Source organism: Mercenaria mercenaria, chromosome 17 (assembly GCF_021730395.1).
Source record: "Mercenaria mercenaria strain notata chromosome 17, MADL_Memer_1, whole genome shotgun sequence".
Lineage (NCBI taxonomy): Eukaryota > Metazoa > Mollusca > Bivalvia > Venerida > Veneridae > Mercenaria > Mercenaria mercenaria.
Genome location: NC_069377.1, coordinates 28,659,011 through 28,671,609, shown reverse-complemented (window position 1 = coordinate 28,671,609; position 12,599 = coordinate 28,659,011). Strand labels below are relative to the sequence as shown.

Sequence of the window (12,599 nt, the reverse complement as noted above, 5' to 3'; positions counted from 1 at the left end):
AGATAAAGTTTTTCAAATAAATATTTCAGATACGTCATTAAATAATTACCTCCCTTTATTATTATTTTTCAATTTCTAAATAAGAGTTTTCTTGTGGAAACCTATAACTTTCTATATGTGGCGCAGGTTGAAGTAGAAAGAATGGAATGTTTCTCATTGCACAGCTGGTGCAGCCGTTCTGCGCTTGCGCGGAATTATTATCAAATGGAACGCATGGCAAAAATACTCATTCTTTTGCATGTCCGCACGCATTTAGTGTATAATATGCATAATATACTGACTAAAGGTTAGGGTTAGAATCACCATGGTTACAAAATATATACATTTAAGGTATTTTTGTTCAAATTTAGTTAATCCGGTATATACCGGAGTCTGTAATATATCACGGGCGCACCAACTCTGTATTTAGTCACAGCCGAAAGAATGTACCCCAATTTTGGCGGGTGTACGTCAATTGTATTCTTTTCGTAAACGTCACTTCCGTGAATCCATATAACGTTACTCATCTTATGTATTTGCTAGTCAGAATAATTGCAAAGTATGTAATCTAAGAATTGTACGGTGTCGCAATTAGTGATAATAAAACTAAAAGATGTATTCTATATGGAATTCCAAAACGGTCAATGAACAAACTGCAATATGTCCAAAACACGGCAGCTAGAATCGTAACCAGAACATCCAGATACGACCATATAACGCCGGTTCTGCGTGAACTCCATTGGCTTCCTGTGCAATGTAGGGTAGAATACAAAATTATAACACATACATATAAGGCACTCAAAGATCAATCACCAGCTTATGTAGCGAACATGCTAGAAATATATACACCATCCAGAAATCTGAGATCGCAGAATAATGCATTAAAACTAGTGGTGCCCAAATGTCGAACAATACGATTTGGTGACAGGAGCTTTCAGACAGCTGCTGCGAGGTTATGGAATGCCCTCCCATCTGGCATAAGAAAGTGCAAGACCGTGCAAAGTTTCAAAAAAGCGCTAAAGACGCATTATTTCATACAATTCTTTGGCAACTAACATCTCACTGATTACCTGATTTATAATGTAGGTACTTTGCCGGCCAATTAATTACTTTAATTAAGAACTCCAGTGTGACAGAATAATGTTGGCGGTGTTTTTTTTTTTTTTTTTTTTTCTGTGGGATGTATCATGGATGTTCTCCGGACCGTTTGGGTGGGGATTGACCCAATCATCCGGGACGGTTTGCATGCTGTGATGCATTTCGCAGACATCATACCGTTTAATTCCGTCTGTTCAAAATGTAAGATATCTTCTGTTCTATTCTGCTCTGACCTGTGTCTTTGATAGGTCAGTTAATGTTTTATGATATTGTATTTTTGTTTCATGTTTTGATCTGCCTACCTTCCAATTTAAAATGCTTGGTATCTTATTACCGTAATGTAATTTTAATTTCTTCTATAATAGTTCAATTCCCATTTTTTTATTGAACATTATATAAATGTTTTTTATGTAAAGCACTTTTGAACGTATTTTTATATGAAAAGAGTGCTATATAAATGTGGTATATAATAATAATAATAATAAAAAGATAAACAATCTCTACGGATATTTATTAATATATACAGTATAACTCGTACATCACTTACTTATATACAGTACCAATAAAAGTAACACAATAAAAAGGTTTAAAAATTAGCATAAATTAACTTTAAAAAGCAGTATCCGGAATTTCGTTTGAATAAAAGATCTATACCCCCTATCATGGATAATAAATGTGGCAAAAAAAAAACAATGCCAACAATGTAATAAATCAATATTTAAAATAAAATAGAAAATAAAATGATAACCGACGAAAAGAGAAACCTTCTTTCTGACGCATTCATCAAACTGAAAACGAAAGGAATGTTCAGAGTGATGTCCGACACAAATTGCTTTCTTATCTGCACTTTAATTTTTTTTTCCTGCTTCTTTATTCTAGTGAACCTTATTTTTCTCGTTTGTGTTGTTTAATCTGTTGCCATTTTATTGGTCAGAGCAGACATTTACAATAAAAATTTAAAATTTTGCAAATCGAAAGGAAAAAAATCTTTATTTGAGATTGAAAGCGAGGCAGCAACGGGGAAAGAAGTGTACTTTCGAGTTCTCTTGAGATGATAAATTACTAAAGGCTTTAAGTTTAGAATAAATCATTTTAGTTTTGGGTTAAAATGACTAAATATCCTCTATTTAATATGTGCCTTCTAATATTCAATGTTATTTAAGACTTAGGAATAAATGGTTTATCTTTTCAGCGCGCACCTGTTCCGTGCCCCGCTTACTATAGTATATAGGTCAAAATCCATGTTATTCAGCTACGCCGAGAAAGGAAATGCTCGTAGCATAGTTTATACACGGCAGCTTAACATACACAGCAGAGGGCCTCTGTGGCTAACCAGTTAAGGCCGTTGACTTCAAAGCACTTGTTACAATTCTTAAAACTACGAACAATTTAAACGCTAAATGTTACCTAAGGTAATCATTTTGTGTAGGTGTGACTCTAAACCCAACTCAAATATCAGGTCTTAACGTTTAGCCTGCTAAATTTCTAAAATAGACTGGTTCGTCATTCAATTTGGGCAATACCATTTATTAAGTGAAAGGGTGTTCAATGAAAATGTACAGACTTCAGACTGATCTTTGACTGCCCTGGTCGCAAAGGCAGAATCACTTGCCACCTGCGGGTTAAAGGTTAAACTGTATTGTGAAAATAAAATAACATTAGTTAAATGCAAATCAGTGTCAGAATAAATTTTTTAAAACACTCGGAAAAAAAACAACAGGCACCTATTTTAGGATAGGAAAATAAAATTAATGCTAACTTTTGTCTGAATCAGTATTGGTTTTGAAAAAAACAAACACTTTTCACGATTTCTGTGTTTGCCATTTGATTTAATATGAAAGTCGTGGAGATAAATACCTTAAATTTCATTATATTAATGTAGTTCTGCACGTTTGGATTGAATTTTTTTCTACAATGTAGAATTTGATTAAACTCTGATTTTTCAAAACTTCAGAATATACCTAGAAAATTCAGCAAAAAAAAAGATAGGGTCGTGTGCTTGAATTTTTTCTAGACTGATTTGAAAAATTTGGACCCCATGCAATATTGGGAAATCATAACTTTCATAACATTTTCTCGAATAAAATTTTTTCTACAATGTAGATTTTGATGAAGATTCCCACATTTGTTAATAAACATATGGGCTATAAATTGGTGAAATAAAATGTATAGGTCCGTGTGTTTATTTTTAAGATATTTGACCATGATTAAAGTGAACCGGACATCTCACGCTAATTTTAACACATTACTTTGATTTTTTTAACGTGCCGTATGTTTTAATATCATATTTTGACTTTAGAAATATAGCAACGGTGCCATTGTAATAAATTTACTCACAGGTTTCAATTAATTCATAAATTGATTTTCATTTCCGTACGCCGAATCCAGGCTTTATTCTACTTTTTCCGGATAAATAACGTTACGCCATCACTTCCGGTTTTTCAAACGTGCAGAACTACCTTAAACTGGATAAGTTGTTTGCACAAACGAAAAAAATGACCTCCCACCTTATATTTCGTTGCTTAAAACGTACTTTTTGCTATGCATCAGACAAAATGAAAAATAAAACTGTTTAATACAGCCAGTGTGGGCAGCACCGTCATAATGACGAGTATTGGAAGTAACCATGCAACTCGACACCCGATGGACTCCCAGCGGACTGCTAGCTTACAACTTCTACTTGCTAGGTTTATGTCATTCAACTGACTAGTGGTTCGAGTATTAAAATGAAATAGACTTGTGTTATAATGCTGGATTATACTCGGATTTAATCGTTAGTTTACTGAAATCCTTTCTTTTAAAAATAAAGAGAAATTCAAGCGGCGTAGCTAACATCCGTGTTAGAATCTAAAAACAAATCAAAGTTTAGAGTTTTCGATATTTTCTTTCACCTAAATTATATTCCTTAGCGACAATGAACTTTATGGAATATATAGATGGAGAAAATTGTACATTAGACATTTATCAAAATGTAACATACATGTATCCAACAGAAATGTATGAATATATTGACTTTGCGGTAAGATTTTTCTTTTAGAATTACAAGTTTCTTTACTGTAGCTTAACCATAACCCTGCTTAATTTCTATAATGGACTGGTCTATCATTCAATTTTGGCAATACTATTTATTGTTCGAAGGGGTGTTCACTGAGAATTTATTGACTGAATAACGGATTTGTGACTGATCTTGGTCTGCACTGATCGCAAAGGCAGAATCATTTGCCAACAGTAGGCTAAAAGTTAAGGTGAAATAATATGTTAAGAAAACTGTTCTGCAAGAAATAGCAATTAAAATGATGAAACTATTTTCTATTTCTCAGTACTTTATCCCAGTTATATATAACAGTTGCAGTTTCAACCGAATGCCCTTTTAAAATTATTTAAGTAAATCCGATTAGTTTTAATTAATTCTAGTTGGTTTCAAAAGGTTGGTGGGAGTTAAACAAAATTGATAGAAATTGAAGAAAATGTTTTCAAAAGATAAGTTTCTGAATATAATAATTCAACCATATGTAACACGTCTGTATATTTGCAACGTTTTCGTATGTATACATTTTCTCTGTAATTTTATGGAAGGTTATCTCTATAGACATATTCTGCATTTAATATCAATTAGTGTTCTTGTAAAATGGTTGTTTCTACCTCTATTAAGTATTGCCTTTGGCGTAGTAATATTCTAAATATGATATGCATGCCTGTATGCGTGATGTACATGTTGGCCGCTGAATTGTGCAGCATTACTGAAATACTGTGAAATCATTAATATTCGTGGGGGATTAATTTTTGTGGATTTCATGGATGAGTCAATCCTCGAAATTTAATCCCAACGAACAAGCAAAAGTCCCATTCATTTCATGTTCAAAAGTTGAAACCCGCGAATTCATATCCCCACGAAATTGCTGTTTGGACCAAAACCACGGAATTTCATGCCCACGAAATTAAATGATTTTACAGTACTGTATTTTAATCTGTTTAAATGCTTGTTATTGTGTGGAGTAAAATATTCTCGCAACACAATATATTTTCTTACATGAGACTGAACCTGTAATACTTAGTTTACTGTTGACTTTTAATAATTACTATCACGAAAGTGTTAACATGCATATTCCGATGTAGTGGAACACATCTGTCTTCGACACGGCGTGTGAATGAACCCTTTAAACCTTAGCCTGCTGGCGGCAAGCGATTCTGCCTTTGCGACCAGTGCAGAGCAAGATCAGTCTGCACATCCGTGCAGTCTGATCATGGTCTGCACTGTTCGCTATTCAGCCAGTACATTTTCAGTGAACACCCCTTCAAATAATAAGTGGTACTGTCCAAATTGAATGATGAAACTGTCCATTTTAGTAATATAGCAGGGTAAAAGTTAAGGTGATTATTCTGAATTTTGAACTTGGTCAAGTAATGGATCTGTTCAAAGCTTTAACGACGGAGCATTTACATTGATTTGTGTGAAAGATGTTAAAGGTATCTTTTTTTAAATTTTATTTATCTATCCTGGTCCCCGATCCAAGATAAGTGTTGTTGCTACGATAGAGTCAGTATATGACAATATGCAAAATCGCGAAAACGTATGTAAAACTGTTTCATCAATATTTCGACCATGCAATTCAAAATAAGTTGACAATGTTCGTAGTAGAAATGAGTTACAGTAAGAAATAAAAGTTGAAAATGACATTTTATAACAGTTTTAAGGCGTGTGTTTTATTAACCTGGCATTCATAGGTCAGGTGAATAAAGTAATGAAAATTACGAAATAATTTCGTCAAAATAATAAATAATGTTGAAGCTTTTACACTAAAACATTTTTCCAAACACGAGTGATGTTGAATAAACGCATGGGCCACATCTGGCATCAAACTATATAGACGATTGAGACAAATCAAACTAATCATATTTGACTATATTTTTAAATTACAAATTAAATTACAACTTGAAATTCCTAAATAAATTAAGATGATCTATGTGCTGTATAATTTGAGGAAACTAAAAATCTACATTAATACAGAAATCATATTTTTCACATTCTTATTCACCTAAATTTGTGCTAGGCTTTGTATTTAAGCACTTTCATGTTCATTTTAGTTTGTTACAGGCCACAGACGCTGCATTGAAGCTCATTCTTATTCATTTAGTTTGTTCTAAGCTCTGTATTGAAGTACATACTTATTCATTTACATTTGGTTCTAGCTCTGTACTGAAACATATTCTTATTCATTAACATGTGCTATAGGCTCTGTATTGAAGTGCATTCTTATTCTATGGAATTGGACGGACATACAATATTCTGTCTTTCATACATCTTACAAACACTGTTTCCAAGTTCACCGGAAATTTCTAGAACTCTACTGTACAGCACTGATAATCCAATATTATAAAGTTTATCAACTAAACCATGTTTGCGTGTTTCTGCATGAACAAGCATGCCAACATACATTGGCAGGGGACATTCGCGATCCCTTGCATCGTATATTCCAGTGGAGCCTTTCCTACGACGAATTGTTGAGTTAAATTTACTTGTGCAATTGTTAATTGTGCTTGTGCTTCAACAAAATTTGCAGACTGACTATTATTGTTTGTACCTCCCAGCATCATTGCAATTACTGCTTGTAATGAGCGAGGAATAGACTCTTCTTGACATCCTTGGTTAAGAAAACCATAGAAAACATATCTCTTGTGCTCCAGCATATCTTTACGTATAATATTTGCTGCTTCAGCAAGGATGATAGCTTCATTATCAAAATCATGTTCAGAAGCTTGCTGAAGAGCATCACCCATATCTTCATTGTATACTAATAATGTTTCACGACCTTGCTTATGAGCCTGTAACTCTGAAATGTTTGCCAATATTCTTTTTTTCAGTTTTGTGGCATGAATTTATGTTGCTAGTTTTCCCTAACTGCTTAACTCTAGCTTTATAAAGCTTCAAAAGACCTGAGAGTTTGCAAACAGGTACAACATCTGAATCTGAATGTACATCTTCACTGTAATTAACTAATTCAGCCAGTGCGATACGTCCATTTATTTGTTTTTCGTCAATAGTATCTTTAGTTGTAAAATCATTTTCTCTTCTAGCTCAATGGAATAGGTCTCTATAACATTTTAAATGATATACTGCTTCTTGGGATATCATGTCCCCAGAACTCAGTTTTGCAAAAGAACAGTATTTTGTAATTTAAGAGCGTATTTCCTAACATTTCGGTCCATTTCAAATGTTGATACATGTACTTCGTGAAGATTTCCATTGTTATCTCAACAGAAGAAACATTTCAGATCTATATTTCACGTCTGGCAGCGGCTCTAGTACTTTAAAGGTCAATTTTGCTGGTGTTACGTTCAATGATGCATCCATACCATTTGTACGCTATTCAGTCTTTTGCAGTTTAAGCTCCCAATTTTCTGCCTACAAAGTTTATGCCATCTTGCATTGTTAACACAAAATGCTTCTGTCAGCAGGACCATCTCGAAGTAACTGAACCAAACTACCTGGTAATGAAATATCGTTTGATTTAAAAGTTTTTTATTTCATCTTCTAATGAATGATCTGCACATTTGTAGTTTTGCTGGTATGTATTTTGTTTTTTCTTGGCGTTGTAGGACATTGTAATGGTTCATCCTTTGATTGCTGACATTTTATACATTTTCCCCAATCAATAGGTGATCTAGAACGTGTTGGAGAACCTTCTTTGCCCTTGTTATGTTCAATGTTAATGATTTTAACAGGTTTTGGCATTGTGTTAGTCTAGGTTTGTAGTATACTAGGATAAACACTGAATATAGAAATATATATATATATATAAAATATGATTTTGCTAGGCCGTTTCCAAAAAGGTGAATTACATGGGTTGATAATGTATCAAATTCATCAAACACTAATTTCTTGCAGCTTCAAAATAATACAGTAAATACATTGCATATCAAACTATAACACAAACATGACTTGTTCTATAGAAATTTTACTGTGTTATAGTACTACTATGTCTTTATCTTTGTAATGTATCAGAGCAACAAACTTTAAAATATTAAAATTTTTATTCAATCAGCGTATTTTTTATAAGAAACATAAGAATATGAAAACATGATAAGTAGACTTACCTTTCTTCATTGATTATATTTTTAGCTCACCTGTCACGTAGTGACAGGGTGGGCTTTTGTGATCGCCCCTTCGTCAGTCGTCCGTCCGTCCACAATTTCCTTGTGAACACGAAAGAGAGCACATTTTGTATTTGATTTTAATCAAACTTGCACTCAACTTGTATGGGCGTAATATCTCGGATCCTTTCGAAAACTGGCCAGATCCCATCATGAGTTCCAGAGTCATGGTCCCTTAAAGGGCCAAAATTTGCTATTTTTGGTTTGTGAACTCGATAGAGACCACATTTTGCAATCAACTTCAGTCAAACTTGCACACAACTTGTATTGGCATAATATCTCAGATCTTTCGGAAACTAGCCAAATCCCATCATGGGTTCCAGAGTTATGGCCCCTTAAAGGGCCCAAATTTACCATTTTTGGCTTGTGAACATAATAGATACCACATTTTGCAATCAACTTTAAACAAATCTGCACACAACTTGTATTGGCATAATATCTTGGTTCCCTTCGAAAACTGGCCAGATCCCATCATGGGATCAAGAGTTAAGACCCCTTAAAGGGCCAAAAATTTGCTAATTTTGGCTTGTGAACACGATAGATACCACATTTTGCAATCAACTGTAATCAAACTTGCACACAGCTTGTATTGGCATAATATCTCGGTCCTTTTCGAAACTGGCCAGATCCCATCATGAGTTTCAGAGTTATGGCCCCTTAAAGGGCCAAAATTTTCTATTTATTGCTTGTGAACACGATAGAGACCACATTGTGCAATCAACTTTAACCAAAAATTGCACACAACTTGTATTGGCATAATATCTCGGTTCCATTAAAAACTGGCCAGATCCCATCATGGTTTTCAGAGTTATGGCCCCTTAAAGGGCCAAAATTTGCTATTTTGGCTTTTGTAGCCCTATAGAGACTTCATTTATGGGTTGATTTGAAACAAATTTGCAAAATATTTTCAACAACAATAAATCTTGGATTCCATGATGAGTCTGTCAGATCCAATCATAGGTTCTGGAGTTACTTTATATCTGATTTTCTCCCTTGATTTTAATCAAAATGGATATATATCAGTAAGTACTTATAAGACTCATTTGAAATTTCATTAGATAACTATGGACTGATTTTATGTCAAATTACTTCCCTTTATTTCAAATTAAAATGGGTATATCTCCGTAACTAATGAAGATACTGATCTGAAATTTCCATCAGATGGACTTGGACAATCAGTGAAGAAACATATTGACTGAATTTATGACAAATTACCTCCCTTCATTTTTTATGTAAATAAATATATCTAGCAGCTTCTAATGAGATTGGTTTTAAACGTTATTTATGTCTTCCATGGTAAGAAATTTCTACTTTTACTTACTTTTCTAATATATTGTTGTAAAGGCTTGTATTATGTATCTTCTACATGCATATACCAATGCATGATTACCTCCCCTGATTTTAAGAAAATGGATTTATCTCAGTAAGTAATTTATAGGACTCATTTTAAATTTCATTATTGTCATAAGTTGGACGTAGACAATCAGGGTAGATAACTATGGACTGATTTTATGTCAAATTACCTCCCTTTGTTTCAAATTAAAATGGGTGTATTTCAGTAACCAATGAAGATACTGATTTGAAATGTCATTTATGCCATCAGATGGACTCGACAATCAGGGTAGATAACTTTTGACTAAATTTATGACAAATTACCTCCCTTTATTGTATGTAAATGAATATACTCCAGCAGCATCTAATGAGATTGGTTTTGAATGTTATTTAAGTCTTCCAGAGTATGGAATAGTCATGCTTGTACAAAAATGCAGCATTTGAGCCTAGGACCCTCAAACTTGGTAAAGAGATTGGCCCTGACTAGTATGTGACCCATAGGTCAAAAGGGACTGTTACAAGAAAATGTTTATCCTGATGATATTTAATGTGTATGCCTATGTGATCTATGTCAAAACTTGATCTAATCATTAAGAGCAGTGGTATTCTGGTGAGCGATATAGGGCCATCATGGCCCTCTTGTTAAACATTCTGTAAGAAATGTTTAGCCTACTTTAATGAAAATGATCAGATCATAATGTCGGCGTAACTGCAACAAAGGGGAGCAACTCAGTTATGTAATAATTTAGTAAATAATACTTATATCTATAAAATAAGTATAATTTAACAATATATGTATAAAGATGATAAAATGACATAGATTTAGTTACAAAAATAACTGCTGATTGTCTTAGATCCTTGTTTTTCTCACATTTTCTATCAATGGCGGCCATTTTGAATAGTCAGACCATTTTGACTTTTTTAACACCTTTTCAGTTTTAGACATCTTATTCTCACTTTCTACCAAGTTTCATGCTTTCCCCACAAATAGCACAATTTTTTCACCATACCTGCACTATAACCTCATTTTCAAAAGAATAACAGTGTTACACTCACATTTTGATCGAACCTTATAATTAATCAAAGTTATAGGTTCTGTCGGGATTTTCATAATAATAACGCGTGCATTATGCTTCCCTTGCTAATATGGATTTGCTCGACACCTGATTAATACGAAGCTAAAAATAATCAAATAGCGGGAAAGTGATTAATTAGATAGCAAATTGAAGATCTAAATGATGGGAACCATTTGAATAGAAATGCTTTAAGCATGTTTGAAGCATCTGTTTCATGTGTTCTTAATTTAATACTTAAAACCTATTACATTTAATGTGTGAAGTCTTTGATAAAGGTTTGACGGTTCGGACTAATGCACGAATAAACAAAGTGGCTTAAAGGAGCTTATCTAAGTCATTATCTATGTTAACTCTCAATCTGAAAAGGAAAATATTTTCCTTTTTCATCTAATTGTATATATAAGCGTTTATTTCAATATGTAACAGTATTTTCCTAGGCCTTTTTTTGCTAACAATGCTACGCGAAATAATTAACTTACTAAAGGAGGTCTTAATAATGCAGTGATGCTTTCATCCGTTTGTGCCAATTGTTTGCAGTCAGTGTTGTCTTTATTACACTACTGAAATCATCCAAAATATAAAGTTATAGTAACAAAGAGTAAGGACGATAAATGAAGGCTAATATAGTATTCTTCTCATTCCAAATCTTACAGAACTCTTCCTGCGAGATGGTTGAGATGATATTTTGTATACAAAAGTAATATGTTTTCGCGATGTCGCTTAAGCAAAACAATAACTCATTTACACACAAATCTAACAAATACCAAATAACATGCAGAATTACCATATCAGACAACCACATGCCATTTTATATGATTGCATTGTATTATATATTGATGGCAAACTTGATTTAGACTTTTAATGCAATTGCAATCAATACAGTCTACTTTCAGCGATGAAATATTGCGCAGATAGAATTGATCTGGGAAGCATTTTGATATTTGTACAATATTATTGTAATGCCAGTCTCTTCATCAATCTAGGTAAACTAAGTTTATTAATAAAGGCGCTAAGTAGAAAGAAAAAGAATAAAGTGAAAAATTTGCTGACATGTATTTACTTGACACAATGTCGTCTATATTAAATGCACAGAAGAATAAATATTCAGATTGGAGACATTTTAAACGACCTTAACTTTCAATAATGAAATACTGTGCCGAAAAATTGGTCGTAATTAAATTATTAATACAGGTTTCGATAATTGCTTAATATTAATGTTATATAAATCACTTTATTTTACCAGGTAAACATAGTTCGTTCAAAAAGGTACAAGGTGGAAAATTTGTAAATAAAAGAAAGATCATGTAACAGAATATAGCACATATGTATGTAATCCTAATCCAAATGCTTTTAAACAGACAAACATTTTGCATTGCTTAACTCACGAATATGAGAGAGTGGGACACAGTTTATGTTTTTCAAATTCTATTAAGTAAATTTAATCTGTTTATCTTCGTAAATGCTATCGAACAAAATCAGATGGACTTTATTTACTGACAGTAAAATATTTTATTCCATGTTATGATTTCCATTATAACCAGCATGGTCGCAAACGCACTATGTTGGTTTTCTCATGGTGCGGCTATTTTTTTTTTGTATATTTACAGTTGTGGTATCAAAAAATAAAATGTTAAGGTATATTTGCCAGAAATAGAGCACCACAAATCCGCATTTAGCATATAAGTTAATGACACTTCAAAGGAGTATTTGTGTGTACAGATAAGACTTTAATGACTTCGTGTAAAAGAGGGGGGCATCAGTTATTTGCAAAAACAAAAATATTGCTAAAAAGACTACGTTATACCTATATAACACGAAACAAACATGTTTGTGTGTGAAAATGCTAGTGTTTTATGTTAAAATAGTATGCACTTAACAAATAGATAACTCGCCATGGTAACCAATAAAAACACTGCCGACGTTATTTGTTTAACGAATGACTGTTACTGAATGCTGTTTTAT

General features: G+C 33.1%; 1 protein-coding gene across 3 annotated transcripts in view; it reads left to right on the top strand.

Annotated features, from left to right (window-relative positions):
• The window catches only part of LOC123536550 (neuropeptide S receptor-like), a 77,288-nt gene that overhangs the window by 45,061 nt on the left and 19,628 nt on the right, over positions 1-12,599 (top strand). The window contains exon 1 of one of the 3 annotated variants that reach the window (XM_045319826.2): positions 3,796-4,096. The exons of the other annotated variants lie outside the window; for them this stretch is intronic. Within the exon in view, the coding sequence (XP_045175761.2) occupies positions 3,992-4,096 (105 nt within the window). The 5' untranslated portion in view covers positions 3,796-3,991. Of the gene's footprint in view, positions 1-3,795; positions 4,097-12,599 lie in introns of those variants that run through there. 3 annotated transcript variants of the gene reach the window in all.